This window comes from Ammospiza caudacuta, chromosome 3 (assembly GCF_027887145.1).
Source record: "Ammospiza caudacuta isolate bAmmCau1 chromosome 3, bAmmCau1.pri, whole genome shotgun sequence".
Taxonomy (NCBI): domain Eukaryota; kingdom Metazoa; phylum Chordata; class Aves; order Passeriformes; family Passerellidae; genus Ammospiza; species Ammospiza caudacuta.
Genome location: NC_080595.1, coordinates 9,932,207 through 9,958,487, shown reverse-complemented (window position 1 = coordinate 9,958,487; position 26,281 = coordinate 9,932,207). Strand labels below are relative to the sequence as shown.

Below are 26,281 nucleotides of genomic sequence, written 5' to 3'. Positions count from 1 at the left end.
GATGCTTTTTGTAGATGTTCACGTAAGAGAGAAGTTGCTGAAAGACACCCATGCTGAAGATGGGTGCATTGAAAAGTCCATCCTTTTTCATTAGGCTCTTGAACTGGGTGACTTATTCCTGCCAGGGGTTCCTTTTTTGCAAAAGCTCTTCCATCAGATTTGTAATGAAACTAGCAAAAAGACCAGCACAACTAAGACTTTAACTGGCCTGAGTGGATAGTTCTTCCCCAGACCCTTTTCTGATACATTTAATCAAGGACAGCTTAAATTTGTCCCCAAATCTTGACTGACTTTGGAAGTATTACCAAGAAATGAACAGGGTCGTGTTTGATTTTTTTCCCCCCCTTTTAAAATGTAGTTCTAAAACAAGTTCAGATAAAGTGCCTGTGTGGTAGGGAGAGCTTCAATCCTGTCAGCAAGTTTCTCTGGACAACTTCTGATGCTGCCTCCTCTGTGATTGTGGCTTGCAGAGGAAATCAAGGCAGTGGTGGGTAGCAGTCAGTGCCACAGCAGACCTTGCTCTCTGGTGGTGGGTGCATAAATCTGGGGCAGCCATGCTTTCTAATCAACATTGATGTGGGTAATCTGTCTGTTACTGCTCCAGGCTTGCTCTTCCTAGCTGGGTTTCACTCTGACAGAGGGGTACAGAAGTGAGACATCCTGGGGAGGAGGGGAGGAGATGATGCAAGGCCATGAGAACAGGGCTGGGGCTATCTCATGCTGTGTACTTATAAGGGCAAATGAGGTGGAACTGGCCTCTTGGCTCAGTCTGCACTGAGAGGTGGTTTTGGAAACGTTGCAGTAGGTTGAGAAAGTATCTAACCAGTTAAAGGAAATTCAGCAGGGACAAGAACTCCTTTACCAGGAGGGTAAGAGGAAATTCTCACTTTTAACCTGCCTGGTGAGAAAGATGTACCTGCTCTGGGAAGGGCACTCGCTCACTCTCCAACAACCACATCTGCTTTTGGGAATGTTTCATTCCCCAGAAGACAAAGCAGCATAGCCCACCAAGGTAGTCGCAATGACAGATAGGAATGTTGTGAATACATTGCAGAGAAGAAGGTTTTTTACTAGCTCTTCTGCTTTTCAACAGTGAACCAGCTTTGCCCTTTTTTTTCCCCACAGTGTTAGTGCTATAAATAAGCCAGGCTGGAAGCTCAGGCTGTACATTTGGATGAACCATCATGAAAGGTGAATCCCCCTCCTGCTCTTAAGGCAAATGGTATTTGCTATCAGCCTGAAACTTCCCCCTCACACACACACACTGCCCCCCAAAAATCCATCCCTCAGCCAGGGGGGACCCTGAGAGATTCCAGCAATCCTGTAGCTGTGGTGACCACTTAGGTTCCTGTCAGAAACACCAGTGTGAACTGCAGCTGGCAAATGTCTGCCCAATGAAGGATGGCTCCAAAATCCAGCATGGGCAATAAAAGAAGTCACCCGTGCTCTCCATTTTCGAAAGAGACCTAACATCAACAAAAACCTGAGATCAATACATCCACTTTGCTGACTTTGTAGCTTTTGAGATGGTGACTACTTGCTTACTTTCTATGCCTCAGCTATTTGAACTCCCCCTCCCGTCCTCCAAGCTACTGACTCATTTCCTCCTCTAAAACCTTCCTTTTTTAGCCTTTCGCTCTGAAGTATTTAGTGTCTGTTTTGAGCTGCATGCTCCATGCCTTACTTAGGCAAACTCCTACATCAAAGCCCTGCAAGCCATGGTTTTGTACCATGGAAATCGTTTGTTTTCCCTGATAGTTTCAGTCCTGAGGGGCAGCCTTGGCTACTGACTGTGCTCGTCGGCAAATTGCTGCTTTGCTGTTGGAAATCGGGGATGCAGACAATCGGCAAAGCAGCTGGTGAGCTGAGGCTGCCGCTGCTTATGCTAATTGCTGTTGTCTCCCTCTCAGCCCCGCTTCCCCCATCTGCCTGCATCCACCTGCCGTCTTTTCATCCACTTTTACCCTGAGCAGGGATCACGGAGGCTCCTGTTTGGCTGAACAAGCACACAGCACCCAGATCCTGACTTTCTGTGCTCTCTGATGCCGCAAAGGAGCAGGCAGTGTCCCCTGGTGCACAGGGGTGACCCCGGAGCTTTGGTGGTGGCTGATGGATGCTGCTGTACCAACACTGCCTTTTTCTCAGGGCTTGTGGAATATTGGCTCTGTGGTCTTGGCGTCGCAAGGATCAGCAAAGATAATTTTAGACAGGAACAGAAAGTCTCTGTAAACCTTACAGTCATAGCTATTTCACTGGCAGAAAAAAACCCCATGAGGAGCCCATGGCTGTGCATTGCTGAAACATTCTGCTTAGCAGGTGTGCTGGAGTAAAAATTTAAAGGGAAATTTGGAGACAGGAGAATCTAAGGGTGATTTCCAGAAACTGCTGCATCCCTTTTCTGAGGAGGTGGTGCAGCAGACAGGATGCAGGAACCAGAGCCTGGTATTTGGTCCTAAGCCCTATCCTAGTCCATGGCGTGAGTCTGGACAAGCTGCTTTTCCCCTTTGCATTAGTTTCCTGTTTTTGAAGTGTTAACTTTGTTCCTGCTTTTTCGGTGTTACAATTTGAGATTTAGTGCAGATCAGAGCTAGATGTTGCTTATCAATACTTCCTATTTTTACAGTAATGAAAAGGCTGTTCCTAAATTGCTACAGATGAATGCCAGAACTCGTATTCCTTTTAATTTGCTGTCAACCTCCACAACTGCTGCAGGTTGCAATTCTTCTGACTTTGCATGGTAAGAACTGCAGGCCATAAGCAACCAGAATAAAAATTGACCCTGCTTGCTGCTGTAAAACTGGGTGAATTTTATCAGCCTCATCAGAACTGGTCTGGATTGAGTGGGATGGGGAAGTTAGCTCAGTGCTTCATTACCCCCGGGGCATTTTCTCCACTAGAAGGACAAAGGAGGAAATAACACAAGAAGGCAGCTCAGCAGTGGAACAGCTTCATGTTAATTTAAGTAAGCAAGAATGTCATCAAGCTACTCTCCTACCTGGCTTATTTTTTTTCCCCTTTGGTTTTTGTTGCCAGTAAAGTCTGCCTGTTGCCAGTAAAGCCACATTAAAAAAATACTTTTTATGTGAGAATGAAATGCATCTTGCTCCAGAATCAGCTTAAGGGCTGGCCACTGCTCACATCCTCAAAACAGGCAATGTACAGAGCTTACAATGATGTGTTTCCCTTGCATGCACGGGGATTGGATCTTAAATCCCTGCCAGTCTGAGAAGGGAGGCTCGCCTTGAACCAGCGGGTAAAGCTGTAAGCAGCATCTCTGCCTGCATCACCCGAGCGCTTTGCAGCATCCCTGGGGTCGTGCTCCCGAGCTTTAGCCGTGAGACACGGCTGTGTGTGCAGTCCCTTCTCTGGAGGGGGAGGGCTGAGCCCAGAGAGCTCCCACAGCCTCGGGCAGGAAATCTGTGGCGAGCGTGATGAATTCTTCGCTGCCTTAGCAGGGTAACACCCGACCCTTCGGGCCATCTCTGCTCTGCGCATGGAAGGGGATCAGATCGTGCTGCTACACCGAATGCGGCACGACTGCAGGGGTTCCTTGGAGAATAAGCATCTGTGGCTCATGTGGGCTTTGTTCCAGGTGTGGAGGTGGTTGCTGCTGATGCCATTAGTAATTGCTATCTGCAATGCCATTAATAATTATTTTATTTCCTGAAGTTGTGAGCCCCCGCTCCTCACAGTCTGTAACCCAGACAGAAGGTTGTTGTAGCAGTTTCATTTTCTTATGACAGGGTTTGTGCTCAGCTGCATCAGAATAATGAAACCTCTTGGAGGTGTGTTGCTCATGCAGGATGGCCCCTTGTTTTGGCTGGGGAACTGCAGGCCTGTCTGTGTTTGTCAGGCTGTGGCCACTTACTGAACCTGTCTGGGTTTGGCTCTCTGGAATGGGGGGAGCTTTACTCTTGTTAAAATTGGGAGTTCATTTTATGGAGGGCTTCTGTGGGTAAGATAAGATGGGAGGTGAATTAGCCCTACCTCATGTATAGGGCAAGGTGATGTACAGGCATAGGCTGGAAAATCCCCACCCCTAATCTGCTTACTGTCTAACCATAAGAAATGCATGGGGTAATGAAAAAGGAAGCAATGAGACATATTAGTCAGCATGATGGATGTTCATCGACAGCAGCCTTATAGCTGTGGAGGATTTGCTAGAGGGTAGTGAAAAGCCCTTCAAAACTGTCAAAAGATAATTAAGTAGCATTGACTGATTTCTGGGGAATGCTCTGGGAATTTAGGGTTGTTATGGGAGGCCTGAGTTGCAGAGGTGGGTCTGGAGAGGTAAGCACTCATTTCCCAACAGCAGCCATGGCTGCTGTGACACTGGAGAGAAGGCACAGCACTGGCAGTGCCTGTGGAGCACAACTGGGATGGGCTGCAGGACAAATCTGCCCAGAGCCTGGGTCTGATGGGTCTGAGTGCTATGGGAGCTGGCTGTGCCACCACTGATATGGGTAGGGCAGGGGAGAGCAAGCATATCAGTGGTTTTGCCTCCCAATACATCAGGTACTTGCAAAAAGGGATTTGCTTTCCTGGTGAACTTGAGCCTCACATATGGGTGGATAACACTCCTGCCACTACTGCCACTTGGGCTGTGCCAGGTGAGGTGGAGGAGTAGGAGGGCATTCCAGAGAGACACATTGGGAAGGAAGAAGGTCTTGCTGTGTTTCCTGTGAGTGTGAGTGGATGGGAATCTCTGACAGTTTCCTTCACCTCTCTGCTATCTGTGTTGTGGACAGATTATGAATGGAGTCAAGGGTGGCTTGATAGCTGTATCTCTGCTCTGGCTGTATTTATAGCTCTGGGTTGGCAGCTGGGTCATGGTGAGCTATATATACCTGCTGTGGTTGGTCTTGTCCAGGCAAGTGGCTGTGGGAAGTCTCCACTGAAAATCAGGGTAGTGTGAGTGGAGCATTCCTTTCCCACCACCCTCTTTAGATGTGTTCTGTGTGCCTCAGTCTGTACTGGTGGCCTGAGCTTGGTGTGCTGGCTCTGTTCTGGCACACAGTGTAGAAAGGCTGGCTGCTGTGGGGGCATGGACCATCTGGGTGAGCCTGTGTATTCCCAGTCTTCAGCAAGCAGCATTCTCCTTCTGAGCCTTTGCATGGCCTGAGAGGATGGGTGGTCATGTCTGCATGGGTGGTCACCCAGCAAGCTGCGTGTGGGTGCTGGGATGGAGCGTGGTTACAGCAGCACTTCTGGAGGGAGCTAGGAAGCTCAGCTTGCCAGTCGATGGCGTATGGGCTGAATCTGGCCAGCCAGAGCAGCTTCTTCCCTGAGCACACCCCCCTGTCATCCTTCCCTAGGGCTCTGACACTTCTGCTGGATCAGAAACACTCGAATGTAACCAAAACACAACTCCTGGCCAGTGTTTCCCCTGCCAGGTTGCCCATCACAGAAGTCTTACTCCCAACATATGATGCTTTGTTCTTGCAGTGCTCACAAAGATACTCCTGACCTTCCTTCCAGCTCCTTGGGCTTCCAGGCTCATTTCCCCTCCTCTCCCGCATCCCACCTGTCTCAGGCCCAGATTCAGCATCAAGGTGGAAGTGGCCGGGCAGCTGGGAGGTGTCCGGCTGGGGATGCCGGGGCAGAGCGAGGCCGTGTCACCCCTTGCCAGCAGAGAGGCGCTGAGCAGAGGGCGGCTGTCCCAGAGCTGCTGCCCGCTGGTGACTGAAGGCACGGCACCATCTGGTGGCATGAAAGGAATTTGTCTGTAAGTCTGTCAGAGAGCAGTCCTGACTTTCTCAGCCTGATGCAAACTGGCAGTTTCCAACTATTTTTTTATCTCCTTTTTAGTTTCCCCCTCTTCTTCCCTTCCCTCTTCTGAGGCTTTGGGTCCCTCTGTGGCTTTGCCCACCTGTCTGATGTTCTTGTTTATCCCCAGCTGCTCTATTTCTTACAGAGACAAACTTGTCCAGCTCTGTGTCATTCCTGGAGCATGGTGCAATTTCTCAGTCTGGGAAGAAGTGTTAGAGAGCTGCAGAGGGCACTGGCCAAGGGCAGGCTGCTGCAGCCTGAGATGTGACAGCTCTGCTCCCCCTTTAGAGCTGTCCTGGATTGGATCAGAAGTCTGTCTAACCTGGTGTCCTCTTCCTGGCAGGAGATACCTGGGAAGAAAGGCTGTGACGGTGTTCACAGGGGTCTTAAGATGAGGGAAGAGACAAAGATCTGACTCTATGTTTCAGAAGGCTTGATTTATTATTTTATGATATATATTACATTAAAACTACACTAAAAGAATAGAAGAAAGGATTTCATCAGAAGGCTAGCTAAGACTAGAATAGGAAGGAATGATAACAAAGGTTTGTGGTTGAGCTCTCTGTCCGAGCCAGCTGGGCTGTGATTGGCCATTAATTACAAACATCAAACATGAGCCAATCACAGATGCACCTGTTGCATTCCACAGCAGCAGATAATCAATGTTTACATTTTGTTCCTGAGGCCTCCCAGCTTCTCAGGAGGAAAAATCCTAAGGAAAGGATTTTTCATGAAAGTTGTCTGCAACAAAAGGCAGTCAGTTGGCAGCAGGAGATCATCTAGATGGTCTGCCAGCCTCCCATGTGCAGGCAGGAATCTCCTGAGTTTGGCATTGTGCCTCTACTTTTGATAACCTTCTGTGGATTTCATCCTTTTTCTGGTTTTGGATCATCACCACCTGAACCTGTGAAGACTCCTGGCATTTGTTACACCTTCTGGAGGTGCAGCTGGGCAGGACAGGACACCTCTGCCTTGGGCTGGGGGTTTAAAGATCTGTCCAAGGTTGTATGAGCGTTGTTCATCTGTGTGCTGGGGCTGCAGGGCAGAGCATACAGCCAGAAAGGATTGGTGATATGTCACTGTTGTCTCTTTTCCAGGTCCCTTGGAGGCACTAGATACACCAGGAGTGTCCAGATTGTGGGTCTGCTGATCTTCAGGCACAGAGCAGTGGTGGCACCCAGCTCAGAGCCAGGTGTCAAGGTGGGTGTTAAGGAACAAACCCTGTATGTGAGCTGTCTGAGATGGAGTGTTTTGGTTCCTGCAGATCCCCTGAGACCCTCACTGTTTAAGGGCTGCTGGGTACTAGATTGGGACTGTTGCCTAAAAATCAGACAGGAAAAAATGGAGGCCTCTTTGTGAAAATCATGGCAGTGCAAGCTCTTTTTCACCCAAATTCCACTGGATTTTGGCTGGGTCTTCTTCTGGTTTGGGGTGTTATAAAACCTGGATGGGTGACAGTAATCTGGTTGCTGTTGATTTTGTCATTAACCAAACACAGGTACCTCCTGGCCTGTGAATGTGTGTCCCAGCACAGCTTGTATGCCTGGGCTTGAGAAAGGGATGCCAGGCTTGTGAGGAGGAGCTGGGAGTTGTGCCGGGCTCTGAAGCAGGCACCCCTGCACTAGACACCATCGTGTTCAGTGTTCAGGTCTGACTGCTCTCAGTGCACTGGGAGAGGGCAGCACAGGGCTGTGCTCCTGTTATCCAGAGTTCCATGTGAGCAAGGAAAAACATGGAGCCACTGCAAGTCCATCTTTGCAAATTCACGTTTTGCCACCAGGGAGCTCCCATTCCTCACACCAGTCCTATGGTCAGAAAACAGAGTCCAACATGGCAAAAAAAAAAAAAAAAAATCCTTCAGTTTCTACCAGATCCAAGCTCTTGTGTAAGGACTGGACTCTGCGGTGCTTGCTCTGGCTTTAAAAAAAATATTATTTTAGTGCTTGGATGGGTTTTGCTCTTTCATTGCAGGTTTCTTAGGAATGGGAGAACATTGAGGCTGGGAATATTGAGGCTGAATGACAGAAAACACAGTGAGCAGGTGGAAATGTGGTGACTGCAATGCATTTTTCCTCACTCTGGTGGTTTTGGACAGTCTTGATGGAATAGCAGAGCTGGAGAGGGTCTGCCTGCAGCCATGCCCTTGCTGCTAATTGACCTACAGAGAATAATGTGGCACTTGTGCTTCTAGAAAGAGTGTTGACACATGCAGTAGGTTTATTTTGGTACTAATTAGAGTTTTTAATCACCAGTGATATGACTTTTTCTGTTTGATTACAGGGTTGAAGCATTTACTCCCCCAGATGATGGAACTCTCACCTTTTCCATCTACTCTCCTGCCTTCCAATGCCTGGTTTCTTTCCTGCTCTTACCTGGCACTTTCACAAACACATATTTCAACCTCCCACATTCCTACATTGCTGAGGAGACAAGTTTTTCACACTTGGAGGAAAAGATAATTGGTATAGTTGAAATACAATTGGTATAATTGAATAATGATTAATTAATTAATAATTGATGAAAAATTAGTAGTCAGAATACTACAGTGAGTTTGTAAAAATGACTGTGCTCCCTTTTTGGGGGCTGGTGTGAATGATGTGAGGTTAGCTGTGGCAGAGTAATGTGTTCTCTGTGTTCCTGCTAGATCACAGCAAGGGACATAAGAGTTTGGAACCAGAAAAGTGTTTCCAAGGATGAGGATAGCAAAGCAGTAGACTAAATTACTGGGGTAAGAAATGAATGTCCTTTCTTGGAGGTTCTTAAAAAGCAGCATAAAGATGGTGTAATTCCTGTCCCTTTCCTCAGATAGTCTGTCACAGGATATCCTCAGCAAAGGTTTCTGTAGCACACAGACAGAAGGGTGGAAGGACATCTTTAGAGACCTGCCTGGCAAGTCTCCTCATCTTAGGCCTAGATTCTTTCCTGTCATGGATCCACAAAGGTTGTGTGCACTGTCTGCTGGGAACTGAGTCACACCATGCCAGGGAAGAGGAAAAAGGCCTTCAAAATCCAAGCAGTTCCCAAGAGAACAATTTTTCTCCAGGAAACCAAAGACCCAGCTGTAGCACTTTTCAGTCCAGTGTGGCTTCCTTCTGACTCTGCTGGACTTTGCTGTCCAGGGGAGACAAGGGGAAATGTTTCAAGTTAGGGTGAGTTTAGGAATATGTTGGAAGAGCAGCATATGCTGGCATGCATCTGTGTGGGAATATCTATGGGCAAAAAAAGCCAAAGTTCTCCTGAAGTGTGAGAACTTGCTTCATCATTTATTTACATGCTTCAACACTTGCATTTTCATGAGGGCTTAGATATTTCATGTATTAGCCAGAACAAACACAGCAAAGGGCTCTTCTAAACTCTTGATGAAATCATTGAGGGCTTTGTGTCTACCTGTGATTTTCCACTTATTTGAGTTTCCTTTGAGAAGTGAACCAAAAATCTGGCACTCATGGGCTCCAAGTGACTTTGTGGTGTTCTTGGGTGCACTGCTTCTCCATAAAACAGTGTCTTGATCCCATCCAAGCACAGATGTTTGTTTGTTTGTCTATGACAGGTATAGTATCAATGATATTTGCTTGTTGAGCTATCCACGTCATGCTTTAATGGAAATTCTTTAAAGAAGTTAAAAATATTCATTGTAGTACACTGGCTCAGCAAATACTGCAGTAAAACCTTTGGAATAGAGACTAAATGACAGAAATTAGTGAGTTATGTGTGGAGGGGAAATGAAAAGCATTTTTTTATGGCATATTGCAGTGGTTACTAAGCTTTATGACTTTCTCAGCAGTCTCAGGATGTTGTATTTTTTTTTCCTTAAAAGCTGCTGGAAGAAAGACATTGCATAAGAAACTCCATTTTCTAATTTAAAAACAAAATTCTAACTCTCATGGTTGCTTAGAAAAACATGAAAACATGAGCTGGATGTTCCAGATAAGATGTTGAAATCAAAACCAAACAGGATGGAAATCTTGGTTCATAGTTTTATACTCCAGACAGCAAACAAACAGCCTTAGATTGGCTTAGAAATTCTGCAGTTTGGAAATGTATCAATGTCTGACTTTTGGGACCTGACTGCAGGCATGAGGACACGTGATTTTGGAATCAGAGCTTAGTCTCTTTTTTGTTAGACAATATTGACTTTCATAAAAAGTGCAAAATAAAAGATTTTTTTAAAAAAATATTTTTCTGGTGGGAGCACTTTTTTTTTTTCAAACTTTCCTTAGCATTACTTGAGTCCCTTTTTGTCTCTTGTTTTGTTCCCCAACTAATTTTATTCTGTTCTGAGTTGAGAATTTTATCCTGAAACTTTTTTTGGTTCATTCTTCTTTCCTTCTGGACTTCAGTGTCTCTGTCTGGAGATTTCCATTTGCTTAGATTTTGATGTTGACCTCAGATTTGGTGTTTTGTTCCATTCCTCATTTTGTCTTTGTCACCCTGTTCTTTGCTTTCCAGCTTTGTTTTGTACAATTCCACCTTGGGTGGTGGGTGGTGTTCCACCTGGATGTTGCCTTTTACCAGCTGAGCATGGGATGTTTCCAAGTGGCTCAGTGCAGCACCCAAAGTCACATTTGAGCTCATCTTCTCATGACTGGGAAAGCTGTTGCCTTGTTTTGTTTTCCCAGAGGAGATGACTGAAATTTTGGTGAAAGACATGCACAGACAATTCACAGAGAGGGAATTACAGCTCTCCAAGCAGAACTGACCCTGAGGCTGTGTAGTGGCAAACTTTGTGGTTGCACTCCTGGTGATACAGTGGAGTGGTGTGAAAGTAGCTGGAGGATGAAAAATATTCTCTCTATCCCCCACTGTGCTTAGACCTGCATCATCCATTGCTTAGGATATACAAAGTGCTATCCCTAGCGAGATTTTTTCTTTCCCAGCTGTTTTTTGTTACTTTGTTAAGGTAAGATCTGCAGCTTTGGGCATCATATACATGAGATAGAAATCTCTTAACCATAGAAAAGCTGGCTAGATCTTATTTATCAGAGTCTTTGTCTTCAGAGCCTAAGTGTATCTGTCATCTCCTAGTTTATCCTATAGTGGACTCCTGGCTGTCCAAGGCTTTGAGGTCATATGGATAATTAGCAGTCAAGCACTTCCATTCCATCTAATTCAGGCTTTTCCCAGTATTATTGACCTCATATGGCCCTGTCTGGGCTGGATGCAAGTCAAGGGCCAAACCATGCATCAAACCAGGTATGTCAGGCTGCCAGAAGGCAGAGGCAGGGGTAGAATCACTCCCCTTTTAAACCAACATTCCTTTGAGCCATACATCAGGTCATGCCTCAAAACACTTATCTGTGTTTGCCAGCCTTTAATAGGTGGTGAGCACACACATTTCAGAGGAAATTGTTGGGTGGTATATGGAGATTAGAAGTACCTGAGCACACAAAGAGAGAGAGGGAGGGAGTTAGAGGTGGCATGGCCAGCTCTGTAGAGATGTGTAGTGCTTGCTGGTCTCCAAACCAACTCATTAGGCCTTTGCACAACACCAATTGCTGAGCTGCTACTTCAGATTCCTAAGTGAGGACTTTGTAGAAAGCATGACCATAGAATGGGGCTGGTGGGACTCAGAATTCTTGCTGGAGCAAGTAGAATGTGGAGGTTTGGAAGAAAAGGAGACTACCTTTGCATGCACTCTGAGATGTGTGTGAATCCAATGACTCAGATGGAAGGAGCCCAGTGAGAACAGAAAACAGCACTGAACTCTTGTCCAGGTGGGAAGGAAGCTTGGAAAAGAGCAGATGGCTCACTGGCTTTTATGTTTCTTGGTAGCCCCCAGTGCACATGTATTTTTGGAGGTATATCCTAGAAGCATCCAGAAAAGTCAAGAAGATACTCCCCTAGTTCTCCAACATATGTCAAGGAGAGGTTTGGAAAACACTGGCCTTGGCACAGTGGCAGACAGGACCCGTGGCTGTGGAGATTTGCAAGCAATGTGACCTCACTTGTGACCCCAGATGCCTTTACAGAATTTGGCATCTCCCTGCACTACTTCCCCTTCCATGTCTGGTTTGTCCTGACTCCTCTGCACTTGGCATTGGGGTGTTGTGTTGCAAAGACACCTCACTGGAGAACATTTCTGCACTTCCTCACAGCCATGCCCTAGGCTAGCATGTCGCTGGTTGACATGTTTCCTGATTTGTGTTTATTGCTGCAGAGCCACTGCTTCCTCCTGGCCTTGGCTGACACCACAATCCTCACTCCACATAAATAGAAGGCCTCTCTTGAACTGCCTGTGGGGTGGGCTTGCTCAGCCTGACCCTGCCAAGAGGGGGCAATGAGTCTGTCTGAGCCACAGGGCTTTCTTATCCCACTGTAAGTGGCCACTTGCAACATCCACAAGGGTTGCCTGACTGCTAGGGAGGCCAAGAAGGGAAAGAAGGTAATTTCCTGGCCATGCTGTGAATTGTAGCAGGAATATCTAGGATTTTGGGAAAGCAGAATGACAGACTTCCATTCAGTGGGACACTTGGGCAGTGGAGTTCCAAGGAGCGCTCCCTTGTCATGCAGTCAGGGACTGAACTGGGAGGTTGGCCAGAGTTTTCATGGCTTGGGACAGGGAGGGAAAGGAGGCACTTGCCAGCTTAGGTGGAGTATGTCTACCTGCAAGAAAATGTGAGGTGTCTTCAGTATTTTATAGGACTGGTCTGGCCCTAGAGGCCTTGCAGAGAAGCCAGAGTAAAAGGGACAAAATATGTGTGGTCTTGAAGGGCCTTGTCATCCTTTGCAGGGTAACTCTTTAGAATACTTTATGCCCCTTTGGAAGTCAGCACTGCTGGTGCTTTTTGATCTCACTTTGCTGGATAATCACTGGCATTGTCTGCTCAATGTATTACACAGCTACAATTTAATTTTTCTCTCTGAAAATCCCTGCTGAGAGAATTGGTGGGCTTAGGCAGGTATTTGGCTGTGTCAATCTTCATGGGATGCCTTCTCTACAAAAAAGGCAAAGCCACAATTACACTAAAGCCTCTTATTTCTTGTGTTTAATGGTATATGGCTGGCAGCAAGGATGGCAATGGAAAAGCAGCAATGTTCTTTTAAAATTGGTATTAATGGGAACACACACACGGGGAGAGACAGATGCGAACTGCTTCCAGCCTAAAAGCAGCAGCTGCAGAAACAGGGATTACTTGTTTACCAAGACTAGGGTATGCCCAAGAGTTAAAAAATGCATGATTGAACCTTTGGGCCCTAGTTCTCAGCCCTGCTAATGATTGCTTGAGAACCCTCCATAAATCATTTAATTTCTTTCTTTCTGGCCTGGAACTCAGTTGAGAACAACTGTTGGTTTACTTCTACTTGTTTTTGGTTTTGGTTTTTCTTCTTTTCAGAATCTCTAATCTCAGCTGTTTGGTGACTGCATGACTCCTGGAGTGCAGGACAATTTCACTACCTAAATTCAAGAGTGTGGGCTTCACAACAGAGAATGGCTTGTTGGGGGGACTGGTTGGGCTGTTCCCTTGAGCATGGGTGAGAGGGTTTTGGAGAAATGGCTTTCATGTGGGGTCAGGGTCAGAGAGTTCTGCAGAGGCCTCTGTCTTCAGTGGGATTTCCCTTCTGCCACAGCCTTCACCTCACCCCAGCTCTGAGTTCACACAGTGACTGAGCTGGTTGGGCCCAGGTAGAGATGGGAGAAGAGCAAGGGGTCAGAGCTGGAGGCATCTCTGGACCCTGCCAGATTTGGAATTAGAAAGGGAGCAAAACGGGAGCAGCTTAGAGGCCTCTCATGATTTTTGGCTGCTCTCTCAGCCTCCTCTGTTCTGTGGATTCCCAGCAAACCTCAACTTCTGCTTCATGCAAAGGGCTGTGCTTTCCCTGGTATTGCTTCTCTCACAGTGAGAATCCTTGTGCTCTTTCTTCCCCAAATCTTGTGCTTGGGAATGTCCAGTTACACAGGCATTGTGTCTTAAGGAGGCTGATTCACTGACCACCCATATGATTCCTGCCCTTGGTTAATGCTCACTTGGCTACAGAAATCCCCTTAGAAGGCTCCCAGTGTTGCTCACAATGAAGCAGATGGGAGTTTCTAAATTGTCTCTTTAAGGACTTGTAGATGCAGGTGTTGGAGTCCCTGAGTTTCAGGCAGGTGAGGTACCATATAGATGTTTTCTGCATTTTTTCTGCAATGATCTCTACGATTGTAAGAGGTCTGCAACCTTCTTTTACTCTTCTAAAGCAGCCTGCAGGCCAGCATTGATAATAGGAAAGGTAAGACTCTTAGTTTCTCTTGTGATTCTGGAAATTGCAGCCTAGCAGCTGCCTTCATCTGGGCTAAGGAGAGGGTAGCCTGGTTTTCACCTGGATTAAAACACCCCTCAATCTTGTGCTGTGTCAACAAAGGAGTGAATTACCTCCAAACTTTAGACTGTTGAGGTGACCTTGAAATATTGGACCCTTTTACAGCCAAAATCCTTCAAAGTGGTAGGGAAGACAGCTTGCATTCCTGACCATTATTAAAGTGGACATTGTTAATCACATGTGAGGTTGGATTATTGCATGCATGGAATGAGTCCTTGATGTTGATCACTCAGAAGTACATGAAATACACTTTTCAGTTTATTAACAATGACCTCCTGGAGGGACTCTCCTCCTGTGGCTGAAAGAAAATATGCTGAGGGAAGAAATAAAGAAAGACTAATGAGATTAAATGAGAGGTATTATGGCATATTTTCAATCTCTTTCTCTGGATTCTGGGCCTTGAGTCAAATCTGGTTCAATGTTCTCAGCTATTTTGTGTGTTCTTGGACAAGAACTTTGCTTGTACTGGCTTTACAAGCCATCAGTTGTGCTAGAAGTTCAATTAATGGCCATATTGACAGCTCCTCAAATTCACAGTTTACTTCTGCAGGAAGGATCAGATCTTCAAGAACAATGTAGAAAGATCCTACAAGGACAGTCCTCACCCAACATGAGCTGACTTCAGTCCTGAGAACTCCAAATGATTTCTTGGGGTGTAACATGTAAACACTGAACTCCTTGTCAGTGTCTGCAAATGCACCAGCCCAGGAGGAGGAAGCAGCTTTTAACTAGTCTGATTTCAACTCACTGTATGGCAGGAATAGCAAGATCCAGGCAGATGGACAAGCAGCAGAAAGAGATGGATTTAGTGCACTGTCTTCCTGTCCACTGCTTTAGTTTTACATCCAAGCAAAGTTCTATGCTGGAATTTGAAGGAAAAAGACGAGGTATCTTTGTGAGTAGTTTAGATGAGCATTTTGGGGGAGAATTAAATTTTTTTCCTGGGAAGCCAACATAGGGGTCAGGAGATACGTCCTCATTGTTGAAAGATAAGGAGAGCTAAAATGTTACTCCTGCTTCTGCTGTTTGCATCAAGAAAGCATTACCCCACCTGAGAGACTGGCATTATGTGGCTGCCTGTGTATTCTGGAGCCCAGAACTGAAGTGCTGGGCTGTAAACCCTCCAGGCTTCTTCCTTTGTACCAACTGGGCACAGTGAGGCTTTTGCTTTGCTCAGCACAGCAGGACTTGTAGGTGGATAATGCTGCCTGATGCTGAAGTGGCTGTGATGTCCTTGTAATGACTGCCTCAAGGCATGCTCAGCTGCTCTCTATTTTCCCAGTGAAGTGCAGCCATGGTAATCAGGCCTTTTTGTTGATGAGTGATTTCCTACGACTTAAAAAACTGGAGTCCTGAAGCTTAACAGCCAGCATGCAAGTGCCCTATGGAATACTTCAGCCTGACACCAAATGATTCAGAGTAACTGGAGGGAAAATACCAAGTGCCAATGTGGTTACTTAATTCCACACCCAGCTGCCTAACTTCATTCTGTCCTCTCTGATTTTGGAGGTCCCTGCACTGGAAGAAAAGAAGGGCTGGATGCATAATGTCAGTGCATTGTCCAGACTGCCTACAGAATCAGAAAGTAATGCTCAAACAGCTGAGTGGCATTTGGGCTTTAAAAAAATCTCTCAAGGATACAGAAGCACAGAAGGAATACAGAAGGAATAATTTTTATTCCTCTTCTTGCTCTCACCCAGGAAGGATTTTGTTTATTTGGTAGGTGTTTGTATGTGGATGGTTTTATTAGTTTACTTTTAGTCCAATAAGAAACCTATTTTGCATAATGAGTATCTCTGCATATGACGTGTTGCTGCTGGGCTGGAGCAGTGATGTATCATCACAGCCTCAAGGATTTGGTTTCCCCTCAGACATCTCACAATAAATTGCAGGGTTTTTTTCAGGTTCCAGACCCTGGGATTCATGTGAACATATGGAAACTTTGACATTCATTATACTACCTTATATGATCTGGCAGAGGAAAACTTGGAAATCTACCCTTAATTTATGATTGATGTATTTTAAAAAGGAGCCAAAAAGCAGATTAAAAGGCCATTTAGAATGTATTGGGTTTGAGATATTTCAAAGGTAATCTCCTACCTGTAGGGAGCGTGATTATTTTTCTTGTTCTGAAGTTGGCTATCTCATTACTGAGTGATGACGACAAAAGCCCTTGTTCCTCCATGTGAGAGCCATGCAGAGATTAGAGCTCTGCAGGCTGTGCTTTGCAGCCCTGCAGGACCCAGCCAAAGGAAGGCTGTTATCTTTAGACAAATGCAGATAGCAGGCCTGGAGGGGAGGTGCTCAGATAAAGAGTGAGGGGCTGCCACAATGGAGATTTTTCTGGGAAGTTCAACCAAACTCTGGAAGTATGTTCAGAGAATTGCCCTGTGTACACGTTAGGAATTGCCAAAGGGAGAGCAGGTGCCAAAGGCTGTGGAGTTTCCCTCACTGGAAATACTCAAGAACAGTCTGGACACAGTCCTGTGCCATGTGCTCTGGATGACCCTGCTTGAGCAGAGACCCCCTGGACCCACTGGTTCCCTCCAAGCTGACCCATCCTGGGATTCTGAACTGTGGTCCACCAACACCACAGCACTGTGGCTGAGCTCTTAGCAATGAAACACCTGATCCATGCAGCTATTCCTACAGGAGCTGGACATAACTCCTCAATAAACTGCAGTGAAATGAAAGCTTCCTTGTCCTTGCCCTGTTGTCATGTTCATCAAAGAATTATTAGCCAGCTGGGAATCTGAGAAGGAATTTTATTTTTTCAATAGTCACAATTTTATTTTTTATCCTTATGTTTACACATTTTAATTATTCCTGTTCAGATTAATCTAGTGCATAAGGTCTGGTTTTTACAAACATATATAAGATTTGTGGGAGAATGTTGTGCAAGTCTTTGTGAACAGCTCCACTGGTAAGTGCTGCCCTCCATAGCAGTGTGACCCATTCTTTGTGTTCCCTCCACCCTCCTAAGATTTCTTCTTAAGGCTTGTGCTGGTCACATTTTACAGCTCTGTGTCATCCACGGTGTTGGGTGCAGTGATCTGCTGTGGCTTTCTGTCTCCTTGCTTGGATGACTGAAACTTTTGAACTGGAGTGAACTGACAGCAGCTACTGGATACAAAGCAGTTGCCTCACTCACAACCACTTCTTTGAGTAAAAATACGCTCTGAAAGTGAGTCTTTACTTGTGCATTTGAGCTTGCTGAAACCTGAAGGATTGATAACTACAAATGTGGGCTGCAGCATGGCCTGTATGTTAACTGTATGTTAATTAAATAATGATAATTGATGCAGTAATCTTGTTTATGTGTGACAATCATACTCTTCTGCAAGGCCCTTTCATGTTTTGGAGTGGGCTGGTCTTTTTGCTGGGTGTGCATGCATAGAGCAGCAAGTGAGCCACTGGTGAGGTGAATTTTGAGGTTATTCACAATTTCACTTCCTTCTTGAGGGAAAAATCTTAGGACCAAGTATCCCAGTTTGTCTGGTTCGGGTGACTGCTTTTGTTTGCAAGCTACTTTGATGATTCTTCTCTTGAAATTGTTAAACACCGTAGGTATCCCTGCCCCTTCCCATGCTTCAAATCCAACAAGCACAATGTAGAAAAGAGTTTAAATCCTTCCTAATGAGAAGCAGTGAGGAATCCTGCTGGCAAGTCAGCCCCTTGAGAACAGGCTGTTCTCAGCACTCAAATGTTTCACAGATTCAAGTCTTGCTTCCCCATTCCCTGCAATAAAGCCTTAACCAGGCAGAGTTTTCTGCTCTGAAATGCTGGGCAGGCAGGAACTGCAACCACTTCAAAGCTTAAAACAGTGGTTGTACCTCTGGTTGTATATGGGGATTGTGAAAATGTCCAGGCTATGCACCATTGATTTGTCTTCCAATAAGAAATCTTTTATTTGAGAGCACAACAGTTGTCTCCTAAAAACAAAACAAAATCAAACAAAATAATCAAACTTCCCCAACTCCAGAATGAAAAAAACAAAGCAACTGCATGTCTGTAAAGCAGTCTGGCATCTGGCTTGGCTCTGCTGGCATCACAGCAGAGGAGCTGACTTGAACCAAGGAAAACTTGAGCTCCTGGATAGCCTTTTAATTGTTTTTTCTTGCAAGGATTAGGGATTTGTAGTCTAGCTCTTGAAAAAGGGCTTTCACATAAATATGTAGGTAAAGTGTGACACCATGCTGAGTGAACACTCAAATTTGTGCTATGCCCTGAAACCCTTGGACTTGGAAGTAGTGAAGTTACACTACAAGCTGCTGCTGAGGGAGGGGAGAAATTATTTGATTTATGGAGAGAACAAGAGTGGTGTGACTGTGAACCAGCTCTGTGAACCATTCTGCATGGACATGGTGCTACTGATTTCCCCTCTGGGCTTCCAGGGATCTGCAAAGCCTCAGAGCATACTGGGATTCTCTTTGTATCCCAGTCCAGTATCCCAGCAGGCTGCTGGAGGGGCAGTTTCTGCACAGCACACAAACATACACTTCATTTAAGGTTTCTTAGTCATGTGAAGTCACTGGTGTTCCTCAGAAGCTAAACTCAAACATGCACTCTGTGCTTTGGGTTGGACTGGAGACCAAGGACAGAACTCATTTTCTTGTCAGCTCTGGGAAACAATTCCTGAGGAAGTAAAAAACATGTAATAAGAACTAATGAACACAAATCTCATACAGCAAAGCTATTTCTCCTGCAGGCTGAGGCAAATACATAAGATGAAGAATACAGGGAAAAGAGAATGGCTGAATTATTGTTAGTAAATACAAGCTAATGTAGCCATCAAAGGCACCAGATTGCAGAAAATCTCTGGTGATAATTTTGACTGTATGGTATTGCTGTGTTGGTATTTATATTTCTCAGAGTAAAAAAAGGATTCTGCTGCAGAGGGATTTTTTTGCTAAAATCCCAAGTGCACCAGTACTTCACTTAAAACAGCAGCCACTTTCAGTACTGTGGGCTCACTGTTTCAGTTGCACAATCTGTCCATAATTGATTGCATGCAGTTATTTGAAATGCAGCTTTTCCTGCTGCCAATTACTTTGTTTTCTGCTTGTGTGTAAACAACAAGCCTCCCCTCATGGGCACAAGGGCAGATTAACTGCAGTAATTACTAAGCAGATGTCTGCAAGTGAATACGCATTTCTTAGAGGCAGATTATCTTCTGCACTAGCAGAAGGGAAAGGGATTCAAAGCAGGTGCTGCTGTCACCCCAAAGTGATGTGAGCAGCCTGGGGCTCAGCAGAGGGCTGTGTAAGTCCTGACCTGTCTGCAGGGTGATAATCATTGATCTACTTGAGATCAGTGCTGGGACATGTTTGGCATTCAATTCCTAAAAGTGACCACCAGTGAGTGAACAGCCCTCAGTGCTACCTGCACTTCTTTTCTGTTACTTGTTTTTTCTGTTCCCAAGAAATCTAAGGTTGTGCTTTCAAGAGGGCTCAACACCCAGATTGAGAGCCAGTGTTTCCCAATAGCTCTATTCCCACTGAATTTTCCAAAAGGTGCACTCAGCACTAAGTGCTAAGCTTATTTAGAAGTCTTTGAACTTGAGAGGGGGGTCTTTACTAATCCAGTTGTACTGCCAGCACAGAAATATGTTCAGAGCAGCCCTTTGGTGCCCTTGAAGCCTCTCCTGGCATTTACTGTTTTTCAGCTGAGCAAACACCTTGCAGTCTATCTAGAAAAGCCACTTCTGGCTTTTGGCTTGTGGCAAGAGCTTGCCAGTATGTGAAGGCATGTGTGTACATCCAGACGAGATGTGGCTGTGTCCTATTTCATTGGGCACTTTCAAATTCATTTTCTTTTGGAGTTGAGAAACAAGACACAGACCTGGTTTTCTTTGGATGGACAAGTCATGGCATTGCCTCCATTCCTCTCCTGCAAAAGAACGCCTCTGCATGCCACAGCAGGGAGTGGTGACCGTGAGTCTCAGAGGCAGGCAGAGACTTTCTCCCACCACCACTGAATAAGCTGATGTGGTATGGGTTTGTTTCCATAAGCAGAGGACGCTCTTCTACTGCAGTGAAATAGTTTTGCCTTTGGTATTGAATCACTCTCAGACTCATCTCATAAACTGCTGACTGCCTTGCTCAAGAGGCCTTTGTTTGTGAGCCCCTGGGACTCATGTGATCAAATGCAAACCCTGCAATTGGTTCTGGCAGCCAGTTTGACAGAGGAAAACTTGGAAATCTACCCTTAATTTATGATTGATGTATTTTAAAAAGGAGCCAAAAAGCAGATTAAAAGGCCATTTAGAATGTATTGGGTTTGAGATATTTCAAAGGTAATCTCCTACCTGTAGGGAGCGTGATTATTTTTCTCGTTCTGAGGTTTGCTATCTCATTACTGAGTGATGACGACAAAAGCCCTTGTTCCTCCATGTGAGAGCCATGCAGAGATTAGAGCTCTGCAGGACCCAGCCAAAGGAAGGCTGTTATCTTTAGACAAATGCAGATAGCAGGCCTGGAGGGGAGGTGCTCAGATAAAGAGTGAGGGGCTGCCACAATGGAGATTTTTCTGGGAAGTTCAACCAAACTCTGGAAGTGTGTACACATTAGGAATTGCAAAGTGGAGAAATTGACACATTTAAAGATACTCTTTCCATTAAGAACATAAGCCCCTAAGTTTATTTTTGTGCCATGAAAACTAGCCTGGGCACATGGCCCACAGTAACACTACCCATTGATGTTGCCATCCAACAAATCTTTCCAATGAATTCAGTGGGGCATTTTATCTTTCAGTCCCACAGACACAGAATTGTCCATATAACTCCAATAGGACAGTGGCCTGGCTGACTGCACTTTACAGGATCTCTGTGCCCATGCAGAAGCTTTGGCTGGAGGCTACAGAACATTTATTTGAAGGATTTTCTGCACATATTGTAATGGTTACAGTTGTAAAAGTGAAATTGTCATGTTTGACAGGTATATTTTGAATGGTGAAAGACACATGAGGGACGTCAAGAGAAAGGGCAAGGGATGTAGCAGTTATCTGGAGAAATTAGTAAGCCTGGTATCATAAAAAGCTCACCAGTCCTGAGTGAAATTGAATCATAGACAAAAAGGCAGATGAAAATGTGTTGGATATTGCTCAAATATCAACCACAAAAGAAGATGTTAAACTACTATTTTTCTAGTTATACTGATAGCACACAGTATTACAAACTTTTGCAGTGTTATCACGAGTCTTCTGCTGCTTGGTAAGTTCTTTAATTACCGGCTTCTTTGTTTAACTGGTTATTAGTGAATTTCTGTTTTATATTTTTTAAAAAGCACCTCTGAAAGAGCAAGATTGTTGCACCCTGCAAAAACAAATGGACAAAATGCAGCTTTATTTCATGAACCAGTGGCCCTTCATTCATCAGAATGAACATTTTTTTTTTTTGCCAAATCTTTTTTTTCTCCTCATAATTGCTTTGTTTCAAGTCCTGATTTCCTGGGGTGTGGACTGTCAATAGCCAACAAATACAGCTTGTTTGTGTTTGGGTGTCTGCAGGTGATTTTGGTGGTGTTCATTCTGGGCTTCCAGCAGCCTGCTCTAATGGAAGGTATCCCTGTCCATGGCAGGGGGTTGGAGTGAAATGATCTCTGAGGTCCCTTCTAGCCCAAGCCATTCTGTGATTATTTCTCTTGCTACAAGAATTACCCCAATGTCCTGTCAGTGTTGATAGCTCAGCTTGTTGCAAACTGCAGGGATTTTTCCATGCTGGATATAGCTGGCATGCAGGCATATTCCAGTCAGCTGACAAGCCCTTTCCATCACAAGGCAAGCTGCGGATATTCAGGTGCAAAACCTCCTCCTCCTCTTTTAGCCTAACAATTCCATGAGGCATTAAATCTCACTAGAGCTGGCTCCCTCATGCTATATAAAGTCCTGTCTTTCCAAACTTAGGGTTCCTGATGGGACGAGGGAGATAATGTTGGTATTTGGGGAGCAGACGGGAAGCGGAGCCGTCTGTCTGGGAAGCCGTCCCGGCCCCTCGAAGCGTAGGTGAGGCAGCACCAGCGCTGCGAAGGCCGAGGTAGGAAATTACTCAAGGTGTTGTGCGCTGGCAACAAAACACCGGTAGCTTAAAATGCTCTGTGGTTTTTATTTTCCCTTCGCAGCAGAGGGAAATAAGCACAAGAATAACCCACGAGGAGGCAGAGTCTGGGAAGAGCCTCCAGCTTGCCGTGCGGGAAAGCAGCAGCATCACCAACCACTTTGCCCCCCCGCTCCCCGACCCTGCGGAAGCCCTCGGCCAACGCCAGCGGTACCGGGGGCTCCCGGCCGGGGCGGGGCGGGGCGGGGCTCAGCCCAAAACACCGCCGGGCCCGCCCCGCCCCGCGGCTTTAAAATGGCGGCGGCCGTGAGGGGGAGCTGGCAGACCGCAGCCATGGCGGCCGATCGAGTGTCTGTGGCTGTGCTGCTGGCGGCGGCCCTGCTCTTCTTCGCCGGCGTCGTGCGGGGCGCCGGGCTCCGCCCGCGGCTGGTGGGCGCCCCGCAGCCTATCGAGGACCCCGAGAACGATGAGGGGCTGGAGCGGGCTCTGCAGTTCGCCATGACGGCGTACAACAGGGCCAGCAACGACATGTACACCAGCCGGGTGGTGCGGATCATCAGCGCCCAGAGACAGGTGAGACGCCGGCGGCGGCACTCTCTGTTATGGGGTTGGGAGTGAGGCCGGCCGGATTCCTGTGCAGAAAGGGCAGAGCGCTAGCACGGGGGCCTCGGCAAGCTGTCGGTTTTTTCCCCACAAAAGGTGGATAAAAGCTCTATTTTTATATCCTGGCTTCTCATAGTCTGAGTGACCTTGAGTGCTGCGCGCTGTGGAAGGAGCCAGTGGCTTTGCTGCGCTGCTCATAGGTTAACACATGTCTCTGTTTATTGCTGCTTTGTGGGACTTGTTTACTTGGATTTTGTTTCCTGTTCCTAAGGAGGTGCCAAGTGCCTCTTTGGTGGAGGTTGCCACATCCAATTCCCTGTGTGCTTTCACAGTCTGTTTTCCATCATGTAACAGGATCGCTGCCTGCCCTCCTGCCAGGCTTCTCTCGGCAGAGAGCCGTTCCTTCCCCGCGTGCTGTGAGTAAAGCTGCCTCGCCTGCTTGTCTTGTTGCAGGTCGTGGCTGGAGTCAAGTACATAATGGAAGTGGAGATTGCCCGGACAACCTGCACAAAGCCAGCAACTGATATCCAGCACTGTGCTTTCCACGAGGAGCCCCAGATGGCCAAGGTAGGCTCCAGGGCACAGCCTGCTGACCCCCACCCTTCCCCGTTTCCAGCCCTGTCCCACTGGCTTCATACAGATGGCTGTGGTCAGTTCCCGTCTCCCACAGCCGACATCAGAGACCTTATGGCTTTATACTTACAAGGCAAAGCAAGCTGTGCCCTTGCAGAACTTGTCTTGCCAGTTGATGTCAGAGAAGGCAGGGCCTTTTGGCTGTTTTTTAATGATGCTTGGGCTGGAGCAGTGCATGTGTCTCAGTCCTCTTAAGAAGCAGTCGTGGTCTGGATCAGAAGGGTATGTGGGGGAAACTGTCAGGCCTACAGGCCTCCTGACTCTCAGTCCAGGCTCCTCAGAATTCTCATCTCTTCTTTCCCGTGGTGATGTAAACATGCTTGGCATGCTTTCCTGTGGGACTTGTATTGCTGTGAATAGAGCTTTGGCCAAAACACTGCCCAAAACAAGCTCATCACCCCATCTCCCTGTGCCCACCAAGCATTTACACAGGCATTTTGTAATGAGTACTTGAGCTTTTTGGGAGCACCAAACACGTCTGCCTTCATCTGGCCTGAGGTTTTCTGTAGTGCCTCGTTCCTTCTGTTGATGGCAGCAATAGTATGTATGTGCTCTTTGTTTCCTGCGTGTGTGAGAGGTGTAGCTGCACAAAACTGGTGTGTGCCATTATGGAAACTGCAATGATCTGTCACAAGTGGCTTAGCTGTGCCTGTGGGCTTATGTTTGAGTATTAACAATGCTGAAAGCTTTCCTGTGTGAGTGGATACAGGAGATAACCTGATTGACAGCAGTGCTGACTGCTCAGCTTTATTTCTGAGGATTTATTTAAGAGATGTGACTCGCTCTGAGCACAGGAGTGCTGCTCAGAATACTTGTCTGGAGAGAGCAAATGTAGAGAGCCACAGGAGTGAAGAACAGTTGTAAATGGCACTTATTTTCCTAACTACTTTTTTCTTTCTTTCCGTAGCACGCCATCTGCAACTTTGTGGTGTTGAATGTTCCTTGGAGAAACCAAGTGGAGCTGCTGGAGAGCAAGTGCCAGTAAGCCTACCTAGATTCCAGCAGAGGCCAGCAGCCAGTTCAGATTGAAAAGAAAAAGGCAATAACACAGATGGAGATGGGCTTTATCAAAGCCTGTGACCTGGCTACTGATGTATGCTTGTGCTATGCAAATTAAACCATGTAACTTCACTTTCAAAGCACAGTATGATCTCAACTTTTTCTTCTTTGGAATGACTATTTTAGAGCAGCTGTTTTGGTCTTCTACAGCTTTCCCAATGAATTCACTCCAGTATCAGAATTCTTACTAAACCTCTTGGTATCCATGTTAAGTGACTACTGTAAACATAAAAACTTAATTAATAATTGCCATGATGTGTGGTTTTCTTTGATCTTCTGCTGTCTGGGAGGGAGGGTTCGCTTTTAGTTGTCACCTAAGAATGGGATGAGAAGGAATATTGGGTCCTGATCACAGAGCAGACAAACCATTCCTGCTTGTACCTTAGCCTGGCCTCCAGTTTTGAGTAAAAGATGGAAGCTTAGCTGTTTTCACTGGAGGAACTCTGCTTTGGAGAACTCCTGATCTTGGGAAGATTGGCTGGAGCTGTAATGGTTTTGGGTGCTGGCTGCTGTACTGCTCTAAGGCTGTGAGGAAGGAGGAGGCTCCCCTTGATAAAATTGCATTTTCAGGTAGCAGGGGAAGTGCCAGGTCAAGAGAGAATCCTGGGACTGGGTGAAGGTGCTGAGGTGAACAATGGAGATGCTTCTTGTTTTTTCACAGTCCTGATTAAGCAGGAAATGCTCTATCTTGTGTTTTTGCTTTTCTATATTTCAAAGTAAAAAATACATTCCAAATTCTTCTTGGTGTGACTCTTACCCATGGATACAGTGAGTCCAGCTTGTGGGTTGTTCCCCCTGAGGGAAATGCCACTTCCCATCATTTGTTAAGGTTTGCCAAGCTTGCAGTGAACATTAGGCAACACCTTGGTTGATGTTGTTGGGAGGATGAGCTGGTTGCCTGACACCAAATCTGGGTTGTGCTCAGATCCAATAGGAATAAATCCCTGTTTTCCTTCCTTGTCACCCCATTCTCAGTGCCCTGCATGAAGGTGGCCTGGTTTTTCTTTGCTAGCCAGGTCAGTGACTCTGCACCTTTCCCTCTGCTGACCCTGGAAATGCTGGGTCAGGCTGCTCAGGTGTCCTCAGTCTCCTCAGTTCATACATGGTTATTCTATTCCCTGCCTTCCATCTGCACAAGCACAAGGCAGTGGTGAAGGGATTCCCTCATGCTTTGGGTGGATTTGCCTCTGTTAAACTTCTGTCCTCTTGGCTTGAGGGTTGGTAACTGCACAGGTCTCCTTCAAAGAGAGTCTAGGCTAGAAAGGAAGGTGCAGATAGACAAAATGAGGCATTTCCAGCACTTTGTTGTATTTATTATTCAACAGCTCGTGGAAAAAAAAGTGGCTGTGCCAGAGAAGAGGAGAGTTTTAGTGTTAGGAGCTCCTGAATCTGGAGGTGCTGCATTTTCCTGTTGAAATGCCAGTGACTAAGGGCATGAATGAATGGCACAGATTACCCCAGCTCACAGACTGCTGAGTGTCAGCCTTGGTGATTATCCCACCTGGAGAAGTGCCAAAAAGAGCCTGACCTAATTTAAACACCTTCCGCTGTGGGCTGTGTTGCTTTGCATTTGCAGCAGCCTAAGAGCATTAGTGGAAGTTCCCTTGCCAAGAGCATTTTGCTTCTCAGGTCTTTTTGCTTGGCTGGCTGGCAGTGACTGGGCCAGCTGAACACTGAGCCCTCATTTTTTAGCTGTATTCTCTGCCTGACTTTTAAAAATGTTGCTGTCAGATATGAGCAGGTGACCAGGGAAGTGCTTGTTTCATGTAGCTACTTTGCTTTGCATCTCATACATCAATTCTGGGAACATTCTTCCTGAAACTCAGTAGGGTCAGAGCTTTGCTGCTGCTACAGCTCAAGAAC

The 26,281-nt window shown here is 46.2% G+C and overlaps 1 protein-coding gene across 1 annotated transcript; it reads left to right on the top strand.

Annotated features, from left to right (window-relative positions):
- The first annotated feature begins 22,402 nt into the window (after window positions 1-22,402).
- Window positions 22,403-24,668, top strand: LOC131555597 (cystatin-like). Its single transcript, XM_058801720.1, has 3 exons — window positions 22,403-22,696; window positions 23,180-23,293; window positions 24,267-24,668. Exons 1-3 carry the CDS (start codon window positions 22,418-22,420, stop codon window positions 24,342-24,344), a joined length of 471 nt encoding a protein of 156 aa, XP_058657703.1. The 5' UTR covers window positions 22,403-22,417; the 3' UTR covers window positions 24,345-24,668.
- The last annotated feature ends 1,613 nt before the right edge of the window (window positions 24,669-26,281 follow it).

Excerpts from the sequence above, each read along its gene's own strand:
- LOC131555597 (XM_058801720.1), top strand. The coding sequence starts at position 22,418 with ATGGCGGCGGCCGTGAGGGGGAGCTGGCAGACCGCAGCCATGGCGGCC. Across the intron at positions 22,697-23,179 it reads TCATCAGCGCCCAGAGACAG|GTCGTGGCTGGAGTCAAGTA; the intron begins GTGAGACGCCGG and ends GTCTTGTTGCAG. Across the intron at positions 23,294-24,266 it reads AGGAGCCCCAGATGGCCAAG|CACGCCATCTGCAACTTTGT; the intron begins GTAGGCTCCAGG and ends TTCTTTCCGTAG.